Genomic DNA, 24,096 nt, shown 5'->3' on the forward strand with positions numbered 1-24,096 from the left:
AGAAGAAAAGCCGGGACAAGGAGAGTGCAACGGTAAACTTCTGTTGAAGGCATTTGTCGCGATCCCACAAGTAGTTTTATCACACATGCAATTATTTGTTTGTGACGAGGCAATATGAGAGACAAACTGTGAGAAAAGCCTTTTCTCAGGGCAGTGAATGAGTTAAAACTAGTGTTGTCAAACGATTACAAATTTTCAACTAATGAATCGAAAGATTTTCCATAATTAATCGTGATTAGCCGTATTTTCCGACTAAAATTTTTTACGAAGCTTGGAACCGTTATTTACTTGAGTAAAATCTGTAAATTAAGGTGGAAAAAAAAAAGTATATTTCGATTCAAAGAAAGTTCTGATAGCTTTCTTTGATCCTTGAATACGATTATTTTCCTGTAAAATACAACAGTTGAACGATACACCAAAGATGTACAACTAATATGGTATTTGAATTTGGCTGTGCAAAGTGTGCAAATCATTTTGGATTTCTCCAATGAGCCATCAAGTAACTTTTTCAAGTAAAACTACGTAAAAGTCCGTCCTTGCGACAGTGACTCTGCTCTAAGTTTGGCTGTAGAGTGAGCAGAGGTCAGCTGCTACAGGACGTAAATAAAACTGAGTTAACTGAGTTTTTTTTTTAGTGCGATATGAAATTTAAATTAATCTCCATAGTTAATGCTTTAATTTTGACAGCCCTAGTTAAAACCAAATGTCTTTGAAGTGTCACGATTTATGGTTAGTGTGGAGGACCTAAATGCAGAGAGGCAAGACTGGGAAGCAGGAGTAATCTCAAAATGTATTTATTTTCCCAAAGCATACTTAAAGGCAAACAAGGAGGGCGGAATAATCAAAAAAGACCAAATTAACAAAGTTAAAAAAAAAAAAAAAAAAAAAAGCAAGGTCAAACATGACTGACAACAACAGAAACGACGAACAGACACAGACCGACAGAAAGCAAGGAACTACGTACAAGCTAACTAACGAGACAACGAGGAACACCTGGACAAGAAACGAGTCGCTGAAGGGAACTCATTGGCACACGCCAACAGGTGGAAACAAAAAGCTAAGGAGCAAGACGCGACAACAAAAATGGACACTGGGAAAACATGACAAAACTGAATGCAATCAAAACCAAACTGTCAAAAACACAAATCGTGAAATAAAGGTTCAATGATTCAGCAATGATTTAGCATTCTTTGTGTGAAAGCACACCTGTTGTATTTCAATTTACAGGTTTTGGTCACGTTCCCAGTGGTTTGAATTCTTTTTTAGGCAGTTAAAAATCCAAGCATACCAAAACTGACTGCACTTCAATGTGACTAAAATGGCCGCTAAGCTGAAACATGTTTGGGTAGCCATCACTCTCCTCTATTTACACACCACCCGTAGTTATGTTGTAATTATGTAGTTTAGGCTCATACTGTTTCCTTCCTTTGCAAGATGGCCTGAGGTCAGACTTTGATTGCAACTGAGATTTCCACCAGAGTTTGATGACAGCGGCTCCGCAGTTAAAGGCATAACCCAAATTTGAAGTCTTAATCGCAGAAAGTGAGAAAAACACTTTACTTCTCACTTTTAAAACATTTTCTAAAATCATTTTTTTTAAAAAGCTTTTTTTTCTTGCGCTATACGTTCTCTTAGTCATTTTAGTAAGCTATCTTTTATTTCTGTACTTTTGTTTCTGTTTCTGTTTTGTTTCTGAATGGCGTTATTTCTTTTGTTCTTAAATGCTTTTAAATGTTCTTGTGAAGCACGTGGAGTTACCTTGTGTATGAAGTGCACAACATAAATAAAGCTGCCCTTGCCTCTTGATGTGCAAATTAGGGCTGCTCAATTATGAAAAAAATGTTTTTAAATTTTTTTTAATTATTTTTGGGTACGAAACAATGTTTGAACATAAAAAAAGACAAATAAATACTTTTGGACCAAACAAAAAGTGTAAAATTTGTTATTTAATATTGTAAATTTGTAATTTGTTAAAATATGAAAAGGTGCAAATAAATTCAAGTACAATTTCCTTGTGTAAACAAACACGTCGGCTATGAATGAATAACAATAATCTTTTTTTTTTTACGTTTAAGCCACATTTGTAATCGTGGCGTGTAATAATCGTAATTGTAATTGAATTTCGATGAATTGCACAGCCCTAGTGCAAAGGACTAGAAAGCACTTCCAAATAGATTAATAGTTACATTCGGTGGATGCTGGGGTTTCACATTATGATTTTGACTCTCAATGAACCCGATTACACAGCACAAAACCGTTTTTTGTATGTGTGCTACAAAATAATAAAAAAATGAGGCAACAAGACTAGCGCACAAACAGAGAATACACAATAATAATACAAGTGTGAATCTGTGATTCAGTTACCCAATGAATATGAAGGAATTTGAAGTGAAATTACAATTATGAAATAGCACATTTTATTTCTCAATAATAACATGTTAATATATTACATGAGTTTTTAAAGATTAATATAGTTGACCCTCTTAGAAGCATACAGCTCCTTTGCATTCAAAAAAATGTGTTTTGGAGGTGTCAACATAGCTGTTTTCTTTCTGGTTTCTTTGATGGATATGGAAGAGCGGTTCTTCGCAGTGATTTATGCTAGCTCCCAATCTAACGCCAAAAACGTCTGTTGTCTCGCATTGAAACAAATGGATGGAAGCAGTCGCAGAGAGCGGCCATCTGTCTCTAGCAAAGCAACGCCATCACCACGGCAGAACAACTCAAGGGAGATTCGAGCGTATATTTCTTGTCAAACAAAATGTTAAGTATCTTTTATATCCATGTTTGCTTTGGAGATTACAGCGTTGCGTCGGGATGCGTTTTCATGATGGAAACCTCATGTGGCTTTTGCAGGATATCCGACTTTAATTCGCTCGTTGGGGCCACGCACTGCTCCCAGTCATGAGCAGAAGATGAGTGGATCAGCTGTGGCATTTTCAAAGGAGGTCTGGCCTTTTCTTGTGACGCTGCAATTGCGGCTTGTTTTCCTCAGGAAGCGTGTGATAGTTGTCATCAGATGGGTGGATGTCTGATCACATTAGAGGCGCAAGGAGATGGGGGGGTGGGGGGGGGCTTCATTTACCTCACATTTTTCTTTTTTCTGCACAAGCTGCTCTTAAATCTCAAGCATCTGGCTATCCTTCATTGTGATAATGGATAAAGCGAGATATATATGTTGATGTTTGTCAGTGATAAATTTTCCCTCTTTAAAGTGTTGGCCAACCACAGACACTACACAGCACAAGATAAAGTCTGTCTTGTCTTTGTGTTGAGTCTTTTTTCTTTTCTTTTGTTTTCCAATAATAAGACCAGTTTAATGAAGAGCAGCTTTGCAGATCTTACAGTAAATCCCCACTTGCTGTCAAAAGTCAAGTATGTAGGTGGATATTGTGGGGGGTCGACTGGAAGACACTGACGATCAGAGCTGGGCACTTGACCCTATTTTTGCCCGTCTGGCCGCAACCCTCCACCCTTGACCTGGGTACCCTTCCGGCCGCGACCCCCCGGCCATATTCATTAACATCGCCGGCCCCAAATACTAGGGCTGTGCAATTAATCGAAATTCAATTACAATTACGATTATTAAACTCCACAATTACAAAATTGGCATAATCGTATTTTTTTTTAATTAATATTCATTTATATGCAACGCACTATATTTGTTTACACCAGAAAATCATACTTGGATTTATAATTTTGCACTTTTTTTTGTTTAATAACTAATTTTATACATTTGTTTTGGTCCAGAAGGAACTTACTTACATTTATTTGTCTTTATATATATTTTTATGTTAAAAATGTTCTTGTTTTGTATCAAAAAATAAATGATCGTTTGAATAATCATGATTTTAATTATTAACAAAATAATCATGATTATCGATGGAACGATTCACTCAAGCCCTGATTCGATTTGATTTTTGATTTCAAGTTCCCGATTTTTGATTCGATTAGATTTTTTTAAAAAAATTGCTACCATGCTTGTCTCTGTGCACTAATGTGGTTCTGCAGCCATCCACAAACGCAATACGCACAGATGTTTGGCTCAAGCACATAATTTGATCTACACATTCAAAATGTGCTATGCATCTGGAATGAAAAAAACGTTTCAAGACATAATTTTCTAGTTGAATTTAATCAAAACAATTTTTTAATTTATCGAATCGATTAATCGAGACGAAACTATTTTAAATTCGATTAATCGCTACATCCCTAATCATGATTACAATTTTTGTCCTAATCGAATTCAGTAGAGCATTTTGTGTGAAGCTTACCCTGCGATACTGCTGTTTGCGGAGCTCTCCGCAATCTGGGAGCTGGCAATCCACTTGGTCTCACCAACCACTGTCCTGGCATGAGGCAGGCGACCCACATCTTTCACCGTCATCATCAGGTGCCGCGACGACTTCAGTACTCGGACGGCTTCATCGTGCGGGATGTTCAAGAAGCTGCGGCCGTTTACTTCCAGAATTTGGTCCCCAACCTGCGAGGAGGGCAAGGAACAGAAAGGAGTGGTGGAGGGGCAAGACTGCAAGGGTGGGCTGGGCAGAGACTGTAACATGCATAGGTGCATAGGTCAAAGGTCATAGAGAGGTCACATAACAGATGGAGGAGGTAGAGGCGATTGAAATAATTAGGTGGTTGTCTGTTTTTGGTTACACGTTTGGACCCTGCCAACTTGCGCAATGGAGAAGAACAAATGAGAACATTCTTATCTACCAATGCTTAATGTGAAACAAAACTTTCATCTATACTTTTTGTGTCCATAAAAGTCTGAACATTTAAAAAGAATTAATAAAAAAAATTAAAAGACCATAAAAAATGATTACGAGTGGGGTCTGGTATGCTGCTGCTCAGATATGCTGTCGCTTGAATGTTTGTTGTGCACGACTGCAAGAATGGATTTATTGAACAGTGCTTAACAAAATGATTAGATTACCAACGAATGTAATTTTATGCCACTATTGCCAAAATCAGTTTTCCTGTTTCTATGATGATTCTATCATGCCCGGTGTGGCTGGCTTCTCTGGATCTAAAAGGTAAATCCAATTTGGAATCGTTAATCCTGTTTCAAACGGTAAAACATCAAGAGCTTATTGAATTCCCTATTAAAGAACTTCATGACGCTGGATGGTGTCGTCTGCTTTTTATAACGGCTAGTCTAATACCTTTGTTAAGCGCTGTATGCATGTACTGCATGTACTTGTATTGTTGCAATTTGTATTGTGTAAAGAAGAATAGCAATATTATCATCTAACTGCTGACTCTTTTCTCAACGCTCTATTCTATGAATTTTATTTAAAGACCAGTTTGAAAAAAAACTACAGCTCCACACAAAATGTTTTACATGAAATGTTTATACTCTGCTATGAGCCTGAAGTCAGGGGTGCAGATGGGATTGACAGACAGTGCTGCCCCAGCAAGCAGTCGCCATCGCAGCTGTCAGGTAGAACTAAAGCCTCAGGGACGGATTCAAAAACTTGAATAAAAGCGGCTTGTTCCAGCTCAGTTTGACAAAAGAAACAATAAAGTGACAATAACTGCTCGTTACTTAGTACTGTGTTTGACGTCCCTCGGGCAATGTTTACTGTGACGTTTTCACAGGTTTTTTTCCCCCAGATTTCCCACTATGAGATTGCAAACACTATAATCTACAATTAAACAACAAAATAACGTGTACAACATTTCAAAGAAATACACTTGTTTGCTAAATGCTAAGAAAAGCATTCCCGCTAATTCAAATCTATGATCATCCTTAAGTTTTCTCACTTGCTTTGGGCCACTTCTCAGATCAGAAGTGAAATTTGCAAAACAAGTGCATTTCTGAGAACAATTTGTACAAATAGCCAAACATCATGATTCCCCTGCAAAAACCATTTTCTTTCTCAAAGTCCTTAGTACACCTCTCAAAAGTAAATATTTGTGTCACTTAAACATGTCAGTGCCATCTGAAACGACAAGTCTTTGTGTCATTGTTGTTGTGCTTAGTCATTTTGTCAATATAACAGTGTAGTCCGGGGGCATGTTCCAATGTGAACTGCTGCTTAAGTTTTGAGGACAATTATTCGAAATCCAAAGTTTACACCTTCGTGTATGAGGACGATTGATTGCAAGAGACTCGGCGAGACTCACAATTTCACTTTTACTGTTTGCACTGTAATGTGTTGACAAACCATCTCATTGTGAAAGACAGCACTGCATAGCACAAAGAGAAAAAAAAAAAAAAAAAAGTAGAAATGTGATGTGAGGCAATCTCCTTAGGGAAAATGCAACATTGGACGAATTACTGTGCAGTCTTTTCAAATTTTCATCCACGTCACGTCGCAACAATGATCATCTTTTGTGATGAGCTGTTTTAGAGAACTGGTTGATCATTGGTCCATCTAATGCTTCACACATTTCCCTTCATTAGGAAGTCAAGATTCGCCTGGGGAAAAAGGCCAATGGAAATGTGTGAAAATATGCTTGACATATTACTACTTGGGCGGCACGGTGTATGACTGGTTAGCACGTCCGCCTCACAGTTCAGAGGTCGTGGGTTCGATCCCGGCTCCGGCCTTTCTCCGGGTCCTCCGGTTTCCTCCCACATTCCAAAAACATGCATGGTAAGTGGATTGGACACTCTAAATTGCCCCTAGGTGTGATTGTGAGTGCAGATGTTCGTTTGTCTCTGTGTGCCCTGCGATTGGCTGGCAACCAATTCAGGGTGTCCCCCGCCTACTGCCCGAAGACAGCTGGGATAGGCTCCAGCACGCCCGCGACCCTTGCGAGGACAAGCGCTATCGATAATGGATGGATATTACAACTTTTGCATGTAAAGACTTATATGATGAACTAATGGCAAAATGTTGGGAGGTGTGAGACAATTTAACAGACACCCATTGACAATGATATGAACGATGATGTGAAAATTGAACTAGTAGTTTTGAGGAATTGAATTCTGATTTGAGAAATGTACCCAAGCAACTGAGAAAAATTGTAATGCAATATTGTCATTAGCAAATAAAGGTTGAAAGACGATGCTGTAATGTGGGGCTGCTCGTTAATGAAAAAAAAAACATTAATCATGATTATTTTGGTAATTATTGAAATCACGACTATTCAAATGATCATTTGATTTTGGGGGGAAAAAAATAAGAAAATGTTTAAATGTAAAAAGATATAAAGATAAATAAACGTAAGTAAGTTCATTTTGGACCAAACAAAATTTATAAAATAAGTTATGAACTAATTTAAAAACAAGGTGCAAATGTATACATTCAAGTATGATTTCCTTATGTAAACAAACAAGTTTGTTGGATGTAAATGAATATTAATCAAGGTTTTTTAAAATTATGCCAATTTTGTAATCGTGGAGTGTAATAATCGTAATTGTAACTGAATTTCGATTAATTGCTCAGCCCTACCGTCATGTCTACAGTAAAATACTTGTCGGAGAGTAAAAATAGTCGCTGAAGTGAGTGAGCCCTCCTGTCTCTGATACGAAACTGATACTACCTGGGAAATTGCCAGGTCACCTTCATGCACCCCCAATTTGTTTCGGCACTTTCGATTCAGAATAGCGACGCGGGGAAAACTGAGGAAAAAGCCATCTCTGATAGCGGTGTCAAGTGCTCTCGATCTCTTTGCTCATCCCTTACATTCATTTATTTGGAAATATTTTACATTTTGGAAAGACGCTGACAGATTATGGGCAGAGAGGCAATGGTGTGCTTCAGATGTAACAGCCTCAATAAGAGTCCGGTCAAATCGTTTAAGGTGATACACGCTGCAGAAAAATCAGAGGGAATATATTGTCAGGATAGCTAGTCTGTTGAATATCAATCGACACCATACTGTGTTAATATATTGAATAGTTGACTCAGAAAAATAACCTCGTAGTATTCACACAATTTCTGTGGTTTTTGTTTTGCGAATCGTCAGATACAAGCGCTGTTGTCGTATCACCACAACTGCATTCATTTTTCTGCCCGTCCGTTGGTACAAGGTACGGTCAAATTGTCATTAATTGGAGTCAGGGCTAAAGCTGTGAGCAACAGCTACAATCGGACAAGCCTACTGTACGCCTTGATGAGTATTGATTGTGGCTGAGGAATAATAGGTGCGGCATTTTTTGCTGTATTCAACTTGCTACTTACCGGGTATATTGCCTTCTGTCCTTGCCTCACTCCCTCCTTCTCTCTCCTCATTATTCTGCTCCCCATTCTCCTGTCCTCTCCTTCATTACGCTTCTATTTGAGACAAGATGGGCCCTGTGCTGCGTCACAAGCATTTCATTTTCTGTGGTCCATCTCTGCACCACAGCGGAGATGCTGTAGGGCTGCTATATTCAATATAACACAACAAAAGCTGTCGGATGTGTGAATGATCAATGCTGCCGTTAGACAAGAACACATTCTGTAAAGCGGGCAAAAGTAACTTCTGGCTGCACTTCCTCAAATGCCACGAGTTTCACGTTGTATTGACAATTTTTGTTATGAATTGGGGGGGATCACAGAGTAATTCACCATATGGAATACAGTGTTGGGCAGTATTTTGGCAAAGATAATGATATAAAGACAGCAATTGCGTGACCATCAATATTTTAGAAAAATACATAACCATACCTAGTGTATATACATAGAGTATATGTAACTGAAGAAAGGACAAACTTATAGAAACAGGCTTGTTTATTTAAAGCAGAAGTCAACCCAAATATATTTTTTTCAAAAATATGTTCCCAGCAGGCCCACTAGTTGAAACATGGCATTCTTATTCATTTTGCGTTTGTGGAATAAGAGTTAATCCACCTGTTTTAAGCCATCTCTGGGGGTGGCCATTTTGTCTTCTGTCAACTGAAAATGACATCACAACGTCTCACAACAACCAATCACGGCTGACCTGTTTTCTGGATCTGAGCCGTGATTGGTCGTTGTGAGCAGTTGTGATGTCATTTTCAGTCAACAGAAGACAAAATGGCCGCCCCCGGAGATGGCTAAAAATGAGTTGATTAACACTTATTGCACAAACGCAATATTTATCATAATGCCGTTTCAACTTGTAGGCTTGCATAGCACATATTCTTGAAAAAAATATGTTTGGGTTGACTTCCACTTTAAAATAAAATATATATGCAGTCAAGAAAATTTTTTTTCACGTCACTTGAGATGGCAGCATATTGCACGGCAGTTCATCAAACCCAATGGACCTTCATGTCTTTCTTTCTGATGGCAAAATTGAAACTTGTGATGACGACTATTAGAATCACGAATGGAAATTTCTGCGACATAGTAGTATTGTTGCAAAAATAATAAGAGCTTTTTTGAAAATAAAAAGACCACGCAAAAATAGATCCTGTCGTGCAATTTGACTGTGTATAGACTCTATTTTTGGCAAGTATACAAATATTGCTTATAGGAGTGAAATTCTGTTTTTAAAGATGGCAGGCCACCATGAATGTCATTTTATTCAGAATAATCCATCCATCCATCCATTATCGATACCGCTTCTCCTCACAAGTGTCGCGGGCGTGCTGGAGCCTATCCCAGCTGTCTTCGGGCAGTAGGCGGGGCACACCCTGAATTGGTTGCCAGCCAATCGCAGGGCACACAGAGACAAACAAACATCCGCACTCACAATCACACCTAGGGGCAATTCAGAGTGTCCAATCAACCTACCAAGCATGTTTTTGGAATGTGGGAGGAAACCGGAGTACCCGGAGGAAACCCACGTAGGCACGGGGAGAACATGCAAACTCCACACAGGGAGGCTGGCGCCGGGATCCAATCCACGACCTCTGAACTGTGAGGCGGACGTGCTAACCAGTCGATCACCGTGCCGCCCCAGAATAATCCAAATGAATTTAAATCTCTTTATACAGTATACAGTAGTATTATATCTTAAAAACAAGTCATGTGCAAAGAGACTCTCATCCCAGGCACAAACTGAAATCATCCTTTCCTCTGCGCATGCTTCATACACAGTTTATAGGTTTTAAGTTTCAATATTGGCGTATTTTACCAACTAAAACGTATTCTTATCTTATTGCCATGTATGACAATGAAAAGTATTAAAATGTCTGATGGGGGAATACAACCGCCTTGAGCAAGCCCCGCTGTCCACTTCCACACTACTTTAATTATAGAGTACGTATTATTTATTTGTTTTATTATTATTTTTTTAAATATCCATATTATTACTTTTCTAAATATCCATTTTTATTTTTACACCTGTTGCTTTCCACACTGAGCTGCGCTATTTGGCCGCATTGCCAGTTCTAAATGACTGTAACTCATATTTAATGATGTCAAAACTTACACTCTACAAAGGGGCCACCCCTTGGCCAGATATAACACAGGTCATGGTGCAGCATTTTGCAGAAAAGGAATAACCAGAGGTGGTCATTTTACTACATTTAGGTGATCTGTCATTCCTCCTCCCCTTCATTTTTGTAATCGTCAGGCCGTCAGTCAATCCAGTCTATCAGTTAGTCCGTCAGAGGTCCATTGGTCCATCAATTGTTCCCCTCCCCCCCAAAAAACCCCAGCATTTGTCAGTCCGTCTTTTTTAAAAGGTGTCCCATTATTAGTCAATCGTTAACAAAACGGGCATCCGTCAGTGAGCCCACATCGACAGTTATCAGAGTTTTTACTTACTGTATTTTCCGGACTATAAACCGCTACTTTTTTCCTAGGTTTTGAACCATGCGGCTTATATAAAGGTGCGGCTATTCTGTGTATTTTTATTCCACTACTAGGGGCGATCTAACCTTAATTACAGTATACTACAATACAATTGCCATGAGCAGGATGTGACTGCAGGTGGAGGAGTTCACCAGGCGAGGGCGCAATGCACTAGGTTATGAATTAGGTGGTATGCAGAAGTAGAGCTGACAATCTGGAGCGGCAGTGGGCAGTGAAATGAAGATAAGTACTTAATTTTCTCTTGATTCTGTTCCATTTTAATCAGCAAAGTTTCTGCCGTGTTAAAAGGCACTGTTAGGAAAGAATCTGTTCAGGTACATAAATGTACATTTACAGTTCAAAATCGTTCGATAAATATCAAATTTTTCAACATAGATAGGTGCGGCTTATACATTTTTTTTTTCTTTTTTTTTTTAGTAGAGTGGGTGCATCTTATATAAAGTTGTGGCTTACATTATTGACAATAGGGTAAAAAGCCACTTTAAAGTTGTAATTTATAATCAATATTGACTGAAAAAGAGCAAAAAAAACCCAAAAACCAAAACGTTGCTATCGTTGTTTACAGGGCCTACTAGGATAATTCAGCTTATAAATGTCTTTAAATTTAAAATCATCTGATTGCACTTTGCGACCGCATCAATGCACACATCACTGATTGTCTGGTGACTCTTGCAGACAATCTACATTATTGCAACAGCAGCACGGTGTAATAAAATATCATCCTTGTTTCTCTTCCTCTGTGCTCGCTGGCTTCCAAATCACATTTGAAAGGAAATGATTCACTTCAGTTATTGGCGGTTTATATGCAAATTGCGACTCACCTGGGAAATGGTATAAGACCTATCGTATCCTGTGTCCTGTGGGAGTCTATTGGGGGTAGACAAAAAAGACAAATCTGATAGCTTGCCATCCACAATTAATGATCTGTCAGCCGGCATAGAAACTACCTGGCCAGACCTGTGAGAGGCAGCAATCTCCAGATTGAAAATTCTCTACTGAACTCTCCGAAGAAGGAATAGTAGAAGAAGCTAGACTAGTTGCTAGTTTATCTGGTACAATTGCAGTATCAATTTCCAACTCTCCTCCTTCATATTTCTGTTGTGGTAAAAGACTTTTGAGAACCAATTTCTTGAACTCTCAGTGCATTGGTCCTCCGATTCTGGTGTCCAGCAGCAGCGCAAGCTTCATTTTACTTTCTGATTGTCGTTCAATCTGCCATGCTATCTTCACGTGTTTACTTGAACTGGGTTCATAAATGAGACAGTATATTGTAGTTTCTTCAAAATAGCCACCCTTCGCTCTGATTACTGCTTTGCACATTCTTGGCATTCTCTCGATTCATTCAGCTTCGAGAGGTAGTCACCTGAAATGGTTTTCCAACCTTCTTGAAGGAGTCCCCAGAGGCGTTTAGCACTTGTTGGCACGTTTGCCTTCACTCTGCCGTCCAGCTCACCCCAAACCATGATTGGGTTCAAAACATGTTTTCAGTTAATATACATATATGGCGGCACAGTGGTCGACTGGTTAGCACGTCCGCCTCACAGTTCAGAGGTCGTGGGTTCGGTCGCGGCTCCGGCCTCCCTGAGTGGAGTTTGCATGTTCAGGTTGTCCCCCGCCCATTGCCTGAATGTGTATGTATATATATATATATATATATATATATATATATATATATATATATATATATATATATATATATATATATATATATATATATATATATATATATATATATATATATATATATACACACACACACACACACACTGCATATACGCACACACACATTTATCAGTCAGTCAGTCAGTCAATGGTCATCACTCTTGCCCCCACAACAAGGTGGGCACAATGGATGGCTGGGCAGACAGATGAAAAATGGAAATACATGTGCATGTTGTTTAGGGGACTTGAATGCACAAAATCAACTTTTTGTTCTGCCACTCACCAGATTCGGTCTCGTTTATGAATACAGTACTTTATTAAGCAAGACCTAACCCCATTTAGAGGGGTTAGGTGCTCTCCAATCTTGTCATATTCTTTTTTTCCTTTCAGATGCAGCAGAACAGCATAGATTAGATATCAACCCGTATGCCTATGTCCAACTTCTTAAACCTTTGTAATCTTAAAGTGGCAGAACTTTTAATGCAATTTGCAGATGAAATGCAGCTTATTGCAGAAGGAAAGTGGGCCGTATGAACTCTAAAAGTACATTCATCTTCTGTTTTTGATAATTGAAGGTGATTTTTTAAAATATAATTAGGCCCTGTGGCTTCTTACTTTATTAAAACACACACTATAATCTTTGCAGTTCCATTGATCATTATCTATTGATATTGTATTAGTGCTTTCCCCCCCTTTGCTCATGTACGATTTATACCGTGGTTGTTAATATTCTGTCCCATAACCCCAAATTACTTGCCATTTTCTTTTCTTTTTTTTTTTTATCTCATCTATTTCAATTATGTGTTGGTGTGCCTTTGCACTCCTATTGCAATGCACTATGGACTCTAGATAGTTCAAGAACTATAGCTGGCCAATCCCCATTTTATCAGTGCACAGATATTCAAGAATAGGAGTGTCATGCGGCCTAATCTCTTTTGTATATATTGTTTGAATCGATACGGCCCAAATGATTCTATTTTACAATTTGATTGCCTGTCAGATACGAATATACTGATGCGGCTTGAACTTACTAATTAATTACAGGCACTCAAACGGCATCAGCTAATGTTTTCTATTCATATTGATGTGTGAATTTAGTCAGGCTCTGCATACATAGCAGACCGCTGGAACCTGTTATGGTATTTGTTATGGCATTAATACACAGCATAATACATGATGGGTTATACATGGCAACTGGCAAAAACATACAATGTATTTTATTTTAGATTGTGGTCTGTGTATATTACATGGCATTTAAGTGTTTGTACTTTTTGCAAAGTTATTGTGAAACAGAAACACCAAACACTGCTCAATATTTGAACATATTTTTTGTTCCCTTTCAATCTGGCCCAGAAAGGATTTTGACATACTGTACACCAATCGGCTTGAAGAAATGTGAAAACCTTTTACCCATTCCCTGCACAGTGTTTGCCCCATTCAGGGTCACGGTGTAGCTGGAGCTTATCCCTACGGACTTTGGTCAAAAGACGGCCTACACCCAGAACTTGTCACCAGTCAATCACAGGACCACTGTATTCTCGCTGGATGGATGGATGGATGGATGGAATAGAATGTTCCCAAACAGGAGACCGCAGTGTACGGGGGGGACCTTCGAGCTCTGGCTTGTTTGCGTATGCCATTATAATGCCATTTATCTGTGCATTTATGATTTATCACGGCTTCTGGCGTCCTGGCTCCTCTTTAGTGCCGCCGCCCTCCTCTCCCGCAGGCAACAGTCAATAGCGCCCGTGCGTAAATTCGCGCTAATAAGTGGACCGAACCGAACATGCCATACCGAAACGTATTAATACACTCACGTGTACCGTTACACCCCTAGATGGGATGGATGGATGGATGGATGGATAGGCTCAGCTCAGAAAACAGGTGAGCCGCGATTGGTCGTTACCTGAGCTTTGAGCAACTGTGATGTCATTTTCAGTAGAGAGAAGTGAAAAACTGGCCGCCCCCGGCATGGCTAAAATGTGTGGATTTTGCTGCTTAACTCATATTCCACAAATTAAACATTAATCAGAATGCCATGTTTAGAATATTGGGGGCACATAGAACATATCTTTGCAAATAAGATTTTTCGGTTGACTTCCCATTGAACGATTTCTGTGGAATGGATAAAACAACATGCATTTTTCAGAGTTCTTCACAACTTATTTTATTCCCCTCAACTCTTGTGCATAACAATTCAGAATAATGCATTTGGAATAATTTGGTGTGTTGGTGGGGGTTGGGGGCGTTGCAATAATGCTGGCTTTGTTAAAGAAAATCTTGAATATTATGAAGGCAAATATAATCGGTGCTTATCAAAAAAAAATGTCATTCACTTTGAATTCTGTTGGCTGTTTAAGAAAATAAACAAAAACAGGATTTCTTTGATGATTTGGAAAACTAACTATGAAAAAAAAACAAAAAAAAACCTGTGTGTTTACCATATATTCCCAAATAGTCTGCTTCACACTGATGGCTATGGTCTCAATTAAATGCTGGGTGCAACGCCCACTTTTCTTTAAGGTTTACAAAGACCATCCCTCAACAGCGAGTGAGTAGAGATTACAAAAAAAGAAAAAGACAACAGAGTTGCCGCCCACCAGCAGCAGGCAGCAGTTGTTATTTAGTCCCTAAAAGGTCCCTGGTGGCTTGTGTGTATGAGAAAGGCGAGGTGTCTGACTTTGATCAATGGACCTCTGGGTAGCAATCACACTTTACTGCTGTCTATGTGTGGTCCCCAATTTGAATCTCATATTTATTGAAGACAGAAACAGGAAACTGCTTTCTCGGGTTATATTATTCAGGTACACCGTGGTTATTGTATTCACATTGCTTCACGTTCCTACCGCTACAAATGATGGAAATAAACAGGCTACGCTTGCAGTCATTTCATATTTAGACTCTTTGATGTAGCTAAATGAGGTAACACAACACCTGTATATTTAAAACAGTCCTCAGTATGATCCGATGCAGTTATAGCCACTATATGATAGGACAGGTGGGTTGTGTGGTCTAGTGACAAAAAGTGGGACAGAAAATGGATGGATGGATGGATGGATCAGCCAGCCTCCAATATGAGTTTTTTTTTGTACAATCGGTTTGTAAATTGTTACAGTAAGTAATGCAATGGTCACTTTAATTTCACTTTCCTAAAGTGGAAAGTCAAAAATTTGCCTTAAATTTCCAGAGCTAGGCTCTCCGCCTATGTGACGTACCGGACCGTCTATTCGTCACTGACGGACACCCATGACGCGAACATTTTAAAATCAGTTGGACTAAGCATAGACGGAAGCCCCTTTATTTAGTCCGCCATTTGGCGGTAGTCCATCATTAGTCTACTTTTCGCGAAGTTTAGTCGGAATCGCCAACAGACACCCGTTTAAAATTAAGAGGCGGAACGGCCTATAGTAGATCGTTTTTTTTTACCACTGGAAAAAAAATTAAGCAAATGACAGATGACGGAAGGGTACCCACGCCGCAAACGGATGACGAATAATGGATGCTCAATTTGTAGTGAAATGCCCAGCTCTGTGAATCTCTTCTTTTAATATACCTAACTTTGTCAAGTCTTTATTTCTTGTTAAATAAAATGTTGCAATTAGAAATAGGACGATTGTATTTTAAGTTAACGAATATACTTGAAAATACAGTTGTCCTATTCCAAAATTTGTTAACAATTTAATTTCAATCTTGTGATTACTCTGTCACCCATTGAAATGCTGTAATCCATATCAGAGAGTCATTGTGGGTTATTGCCAAATTCCAGATGACTGAATTGTCAGTAAATGACCTTGTTGTTTGCTAAGCCTCTTTTTTGTCACACTGTGTTATGTGCTGTCTCAGCAGGATTGCTTTATCATCAGACAGGATGGAAAATCACCCCTGCGCAAATGAGAAATCCTTGGCCTGGAGCCATTAACATGCTCACAGCTTTCTTCATTTAGTTAGCCATCCCTCATGTGTATTCAATGTTTAGGCTTGGGGTTTGAGAAAAGGAAAAATCAAAATTATGGATGGAATCAAATTCAGAAAATGTGAATTCTATATTTCATATTAAGGGAGAAAAATAATGGGGGCAGGGGGTTGACAGCATAGTGGAGAGGTTCTACTCTTGGCTGCAGCCTTCCTGTGTGGATTTTGCACGCTCTGCCTGTGCTTGTATGGGTTTTCTCAGGCTTTTTTCGCACAATCCAAAGATAAACGTGCTCAGTTATTTGAAGACTTTGAATTTTTCACACATTTCTATTTGAATCTGAATAGCTGTTCATTCATATGCGCTTGTTCTAGGGCTGCGCGATATTGGGAAAACATGCAATAAGCAAGACCATCCATATAGATGTTGACTATAGCGATATCGATATTATTGCAATATTTAGCATGTACTTAATTAAAAAATAATAATATTTTTTACCTAATGAAAGAAGTGGTTTTTTTCATGCAGAAAAATAAGGAAGCTCAATATGTTCTTAGCTAATTCATTGTAATTCCACTAGATAATGTCCAAGTATTGGGGGGTGATGCACATTTAAATCTGCATCTGATTGGTCAAATTCAGTTAAAGGATACAATTCCATAAGAAAATTATTGCATGTCTTTGCCCTAGCGTATTATACGTGTTTTTAAAAGTTGCTCTGTGCGTGACTCGTAAGCACATGCGAGTCCGGAAACTTCGACAAAGAAAGGAATCCTTTTCACTCCTTTTGTTTTGCGTATAACATAAAAGTAGCCCGGTGGAATGTAGCTGAGTCAAACGCGCTGCACATTGTCGGAAACATGCTGCCAATTTATATTGTGCAAAAGCATTGATTTAGCAACATGTTGATCTACTTCAGTGGTCATAGCATCAGGGAATACAACTTCCCACAGCTGAGTAACATAGCTGAGAATTGTCTCTCAATCTCTGCTACAAGTGGTGCATCAGAGGATTTTCAGTGTCGGGAGTGGCGTTAACATGTAACAGGGCATGCCTAAAGCCTTTTCTTGTAGACGGGCTAATTTTCCTTTCCAACAGCTCAAAGTATTGCTTTTCATGGAGAACAGGTTGTGTCAAATGCTGATTTATTATAATTTCTTCATGTTGGTGAAGTCTGGGTATTTTCATGTAATCCAAGTAGGAATCAAAGCAGAAGTCCAATGGACTGCTCTAGCTCTTGTTTGAGGCAGAAAGTCAGATGGCTCCAAAAGGGGTGAGATTGAATATGAATACCTACAGCATGACATTTTAAATACATACTGATTCCTCAAAATAATCATTGTTCTTTTTTTTTATTGTACAATGTTTTAAAAAGAACAATATGCAGCCCTTTAGTGCAGCGCAATACCAGCATTCTTCTGGCTAAAGGTCATCTTTAAGTAAAGCATTTATATTCAAATTGAAACCAGTGATAGCAATGAAGCCACATGTGAAAGGAGTGGTAGAATGATTGACTGTTAAAGATTTCTCCAGTTTTTTTCTGTTTACATTACAAGAGCTGGGCATTTTACTAGAAATTGAGTGTCCGTTATTTGTCATTCGTCTGCAGCGTTGTCCGTCTGTTGTCCGTCATTCGCCTTTTATTCGGGGGGCCGATCCACCTCTGATTTTAAACGGGCTTCCGTCAGCGATTCTGACTGCAAACCGATATTTTAACTGAAAGAATGACTCACAGTGACTCTCTGCGACGTGGAGCCTGTTCACAGCCTGGTCCTTCACTCAAATCTGTCCTCCAAGCAACAACAACTCACTATTGTTCCTCGCCGGGGCAATCGAAGCCTTGCTGCGAAAAATAGACTAAAGACGGACTACAGACAAAAGACGGATTAAATACAGAGGCTTCCGACTATGCTTAGTCCATCTATTTTTAAATTTGAAAACCCGTCATTTGTCAACCGTCAGCAAAACTGGCATCTGTCTTAGGCCGATAGATGGACCGGTCCGTCACATAGACAATGCCCAGCTCTGATTCCAACTATTACTAGTAAGTAACTGATAATGTCGGAAACAGCAGAGAATTGGAAATAATCATTTGCATGGATGTGCTACAGCCTTTGTGACTTTTTCAAAGAAAAGAGAAACTGCTTTTTTGATGTGCACAAGTGACACAATGAGGTCGAGCTTACCAAGTAATTTTGAGAAATTCAATTCTGGTCTGAGAAATGCACCAAAACAACTGGGAAAAACTCAAAATTACCCAAATTCAAGATGATTTAATTCCGCATTAATACAGCCTCAGATCTTCTGCCTCAAAACCTAATTTTCTGTTGATGCTCCAGTCTCCTAGATAGGATTAGAAGTCCAATAATGCCTCATACCAACACTGCATGGGGAGGATCAAAATCAGACTCTTCCTTCCGCACACACACAAGGAATTTGTTGCTGGTTGTTATTCCAAATAAACAATACAGAACATATAGTCCGCTGTCCTGTGAAAAACACGTATGTCCATTTTTTTCATTTTTCTTATTTTTACATGAATGGTGTTTCCGCATTAAAGACATCGCATTAACATGAAAATTAAAACAAAAAAAATCCCAAATTGGACATATGTGTTTTTCGCAGGACAGTGACGATATTCAAACATACAGCACATGTTACAGAGTCATTAGAAGTAGATACGCTTTGGTAAAATGGTCCAAGCAGATGTGAAAATATAGACGGTAAGATTTTAAATTCATCATAATTTCGGTGTCATGTGTTTGTTCGATCAAATGGTTCATCTATCCCACCAGTGTGATTAGCACTCACATTTGCTACTCTGGTATATCCATAGCAACCATCCACATCTTTGGGAGAAAAAGCTTGCGAAGAGGCATTGAAGGGAAAAGATTGTCTGCATATCAGATGTTAAACGTGATTATCAACAGTCTTCTCGCTAAACCATTCCACTTCAAAATGAAACAGATGATAAGAATTAAGTCACATGAAAAAGCAGTCAGAAGAACTGTGAGATCCACTTTTTCTTGGTTTGCATGCATGCGAGTTACTGTGTGGGCATCGTTGCAAGTACAGTATGACCTTTTTCTCTGACCACTTTAATAAAATTAAACTGAACCGGGCAAATGCTTACAATAGGGCACATCTAATCTAATCTAATCTAATCTATTTTTCAAAGAGAATGTACATGTAGTAAATAAAGCACTCCCAAATCTTTTATCCATCCATCCATCCATCCATCCATCCTTTGTCTTTTCTGCTGATCCTGTTCGACATCACAGGGAAGGTGATGGAGCACATCCTCGCCTTATCCAATCAATCAGCAGAATGACACAGAAAGAAAGCCATCCACGCTCACATTCATAACTCCAGCCAACAGAATAAAAGAGTTTTCAGTGAACCTCACATACTTGTAGTAAGAAACGTGAGTAATCAGAAAATATCCACAATACAGCTGCCAGGCTAAGGAGTAATGTCTTAACAGTACCCCTGTTCATGGACCCATATATGTTTTAATACATTACATCCACCATTAATCCAGAAACAGTTCTGTATTTGTCTCCGTGAGAAGCTGTGAACTGTATGCAATGATAGTATTAGTATGTTAACATTTCCTAAAACATTTTTCTGGCGAGGTTGCCAGCTCAAGTGTGCTTGTGGGCTTCGTGAAACAGTGAGTTTCAGTATAGTTTGACACTTGACTCCTGTAGCTGGATTAAAAAAAAAACAGCTAATACAAATGTGCAAATGTATTTGTATTGTTCTTCAGAAGTTTTTTTTTAAATGCTAAAGAATGAAAATTACTTTTAGGCAAGCTTGTGCAGGAATAGATTGCCTATATAGCATTCAACAGAAGGTCACCATCATGAATGTTTCATGCCAAATGAATTTTGAGGAATTTGTCTTTGGAGGCACCAAACAGAACAAGTGCACTTGCAATTTATTTCCCTTCTACGTCCTACTAATCACCTGACCAGTATGATGTCCATTTCCCACCACTTTTTCTTGCAACTGTAAATCATGAAATAAAGACTCAAATGTTGACCTGTGGTCTCATATCGCTCTTTTGATGTAAAACACAAATATTTTTAGTCTACAGTAAAACTAACAAACATTTATTTTATTTTATTTGATCATAATAGCTATTTGGTGTCAAAATGCTACTCTTGAGTTTTGTATCAGTCAGACATTAAGAATATAAAGGAGCGATGGCATTTTCTTCAATTGATGAGAATCTAAACTGCAACTACCTATCACAGCTGCATAATTCAAAACGTGTGTGCATGTGTGATGGCAATGCTTTGTTGACCACTTCAACTGCACCTGCTGGTTGCATTTGCTGTAGGGCTGAACCATTTATCGTTATTGATCTTTGAACATTGAAGATGTTAATATCTTAAAAATGAAAAAAAAAAAAAAAACAAGTCCAAGGTGAGGGACCAGACGAAGAGCGGGTCAGAGACCCCTTATGATAAATGAAAATAATGGATCTAGTTTTCCCTTGCCTTGACGCTGGTTACCGGGTTCTCTTTTTTGGAGCCAGGCCTTTAGGTGGGGCTCAAAGGCGACCATCTGGTGGCCAGGCCTGCACCCAAGGGGCCCGGCCAGCTTCTGCCGGAAAGGACAACGTGGGCCCCCCTTCCCATGGGCTCACCACCTCTAGGAGGGGCCAAAGGGTCGGGTGCGTAGAGAGTTGGGTGCCGGCCAAAGCCAACTGCTGTTCACATGGAACCCTTCTCCAATTCGGCCTTCAAAGCTCTCGGTTGAATATTTGCTACTACCACCAAAATCTGCACCCGGACCTTGGCCGTCTGATCCCCAGCTACAGAAGATGGCTCTGGGGACATGGAATGTCACCTCTCTGTGAGGGAAAGAGCCTGAGCTCGTGTGCGAGGTAGGGAAGTTCCGATTAGATATAGCCGGAATCGCCGCCACACACAGCTTGGGTTCTGGTACCAGTCCTCTCAAGAGGGGTTGGACTAATTTCCACTGTGGAGTTGCCCATGTTGGGAGACGCAGAGCAGGTGTGGGCATTATTGACCCCCATCTTAGCTCCTGTACATTGGGGTTTACTCTGGTGGATGAGAGGGTAGCCTCCCTCCGCCTTTGGATGGGGGAACGAGTCCTGTCTTTTGTTTGTGCTTACGCACCAAACAGCAGTTCGGAGCACCCACCCGTTTTGGAGTCCTTGGTCGGAGTGCTGGAGAGTACTCCTTCTGGGCACTCCATTGTTCTGCTGGGTGACTTCAATGCTCACGTGGGCAATGAGAGTGAAACCTGGAGTGACGTCATTGGGAGGAACGGCGCCCTTGATCAGAATCTGAGTGGTGTTCTGTTACTGGACTTGTGTGCTCGTCACAGATTGTCCAAAACGAACAGCATGTGTTTCCATATGTGCACTTGGCACCAGCACATCCTAGGCTGCAGTTTGATGACCGACTTGTGTCATCAGATTTGCGGCCACATGTTTTGGACACTCGGCTGAAGAGAGGGGCGGAGCTGGTGGTGTGCTTGCTCCGATGGTAGAGGAAGATGCCGGTCCGGCCTGGCAGACCCAAACGTATTGTGAGGGTTTTCTGTGAAGTTCTGGCAGAATCCCCTGTCAGAATGATTTTCAACTCCCACCTCCGGTAGAACTTTGTTCACATCCCGGGGAGGTGGTGGACATTGAGTCAGTGCCGACTATAACTGTGGCCGTAAGGTGACGCCATAGTAAGGGCAGTTCGATCCCTGTACAACTGGTGTCAGAGTTTGGTCCGCATTGCCGGCAGTAAGTCGGATTCATTTCCAATGAAGGTTGGACTCTGCCAAGTCTTTCCTTTGTCACTGACTCTGTTCAAAACTTTTATGGACAGAATTTCAGGCCTCAGCCGAGGCGTTGAGGGTGTCCGGTTTGGTGGTCGTAATATTGCATCTCTGCTTTTTGCAGATGATGTGGTAGTCTTGTCTTCTTCAAGCCGTGATCTTCAACTCTTACTAGAGTGGTTTGCAACCGAGTGTGAAGCGGTTGGGATGAAAATCATCACCTCAAAATCTGGTTCTCAGTCGGAAAAGGTTGGATTGCCCTCTTCAGGTCGGGGATTAGATGCTGGCCCAAGTGGAGGAGTATCTCGGGGTCTTGTTAACGAGTGAGGGGAGGATGGAGTGGGAGATAAACAGCAGTGATGAGCAAACTGCAGTGATTCGGACTCTGTATCGGTCCGTCATGGTGAAGAGGGAACTGAGCGAAGCCCTTGATTTACCGGTTGGTTTACATTCCTAACTTTACCTATGATCACGAGCTGTGGGTCATGACCGAAACAATAATATCCCAGATACAAGCAGCCGGGTGGCTCCCTTAGAGATAATGTTAGAAGCTCGCTCATCCGGGAGGGGCTCAGAGTCGAGCCGCTGCTCCCCCGCATTTAGAGGAGGCAGATGAGGTGGCTCGGGCATCTTGTCAGGATGCCACCTGAACACCTCCCTGGTGAGGTGTTCCGGGCATGTCACGCTAGGAGAAGCCCCAGAGGATGAACCAGGAAACAGTGGAGAGACTATGTCTCCCAGCCGGCTTGGGAACGTCTCGGGATGGACAATGTGGTTGAGGACAGGGAAGTCTGGGCTTCCCTGCTTAGGCTGCTGTCCCCGGGACCCGACCTCAGATAAGTGGAAGAAAATGAATCAATGAATGAAACTGCATGTAAAGTACAAGTATGTTTTATGCTTGTCCTGGAATGAAACGCTAAATCCAGCCAATCAGCCTCATATGCTAGCTGATGACAAGCATCCAAGGGCGGGAACAACAGGTTTTGTATGCCTTGCAGGGGAAGACAGAAGTTAAAGAGAGTGCAGAACACATTCAACGTCTTAAGTGGAAAAAAACTAAGTCATCTAGCTTTATTTGGAGGTGTTTTGGATTTAAAAAAAATAGCCACTAGACCTGAGTTAAGTGTTGTGCAGGCGAGTCGAGCTCACTTGGCAATAATAATGACGAAGCACGCCAGCACAACAATGTTATGCCATCACGTGACAACTACAACAATTTTGTGCATCGAGCAACAATGTAAATTGTGAGAAGTCCTTTCTGAGGCCACAAATGCTTAGTAATCTAGTGTTTCTCTTTAAGAAACTGTAAAACGTTACATTGTTGCACTCGAGCCACGCATACACACGGTTGTGTGTAGTGTAAAAATATTTACCGTATTATAATTTTGTAATATTTATTACTTATAATGACATATAACACTGATTTAACTTTAAATCTAAAGGAATGGCAATAACTAGAATCTTATCTAGAAGGTCTTCAATGCTTTGTCAGATGAAAGTGAGTAATTGTAAGAAAGACAGATTCATGATACCTTGAGCCCTCCACACTCCGCTGCTGAGCCATGATCCACTCCGGTGATGTAAATACCCAACGCGTATTCTGCTCCCCCTCGGATCATAAGGCCCAGGGATCGACCATCATCCAAAACCAAGTTGACCTATCAATGACAGTGGAATTGTTACTCAAGTACAGTTTATAGCTCAAGTCAGTTGTAAAATAGTGAAGGAGAAAAACATATCACATTTAAATAAAAACAAAATCACAGGGTTCCCCAACCACCGGGCTGCAGACCGGTACCGGGGCGCAGGGCCGCACGGATGAAAGAAAAAAAAAAACGTACAGTACGGATCCGAGGTTGAAAAATATTTTATTTTGAAAAGTGACCGGATTCTCTCTGTTCCATCCATCTATGACTGACTCTTAACGCATGTCTAGTTGTCACCTTCACGTAACGCTAATATTAATTGCATAAGCTAGCAAATGAGTAAAATAAACAGATGTATTTTGAAAGTTTCTTTGCAATGGGGAAAAGG

The 24,096-nt window shown here is 40.1% G+C and overlaps 1 protein-coding gene across 3 annotated transcripts in view; it reads right to left on the bottom strand.

Annotated features, from left to right (window-relative positions):
- whrna (whirlin a) overlaps positions 1–24,096 on the bottom strand; it is a 153,319-nt gene that overhangs the window by 55,482 nt on the left and 73,741 nt on the right. The window contains exons 3-5 of one of the 3 annotated variants that reach the window (XM_086053738.1): positions 23,595–23,720; positions 8,139–8,231; positions 4,275–4,483 (exon numbers count right to left, since the gene is read on the bottom strand). In XM_086053738.1, the coding sequence (XP_085909864.1) occupies positions 4,275–4,483; positions 8,139–8,231; positions 23,595–23,720 (428 nt within the window). Of the gene's footprint in view, positions 1–4,274; positions 4,553–8,138; positions 8,232–23,594; positions 23,721–24,096 lie in introns of all 3 variants that reach the window. The other 2 variants (XM_086053739.1, XM_086053740.1) reach the window with 2 other exon arrangements.

This window comes from Filicampus tigris, chromosome 15 (assembly GCF_054856515.1).
Source record: "Filicampus tigris isolate MCC_2025a chromosome 15, RoL_Ftig_1.0, whole genome shotgun sequence".
Lineage (NCBI taxonomy): Eukaryota > Metazoa > Chordata > Actinopteri > Syngnathiformes > Syngnathidae > Filicampus > Filicampus tigris.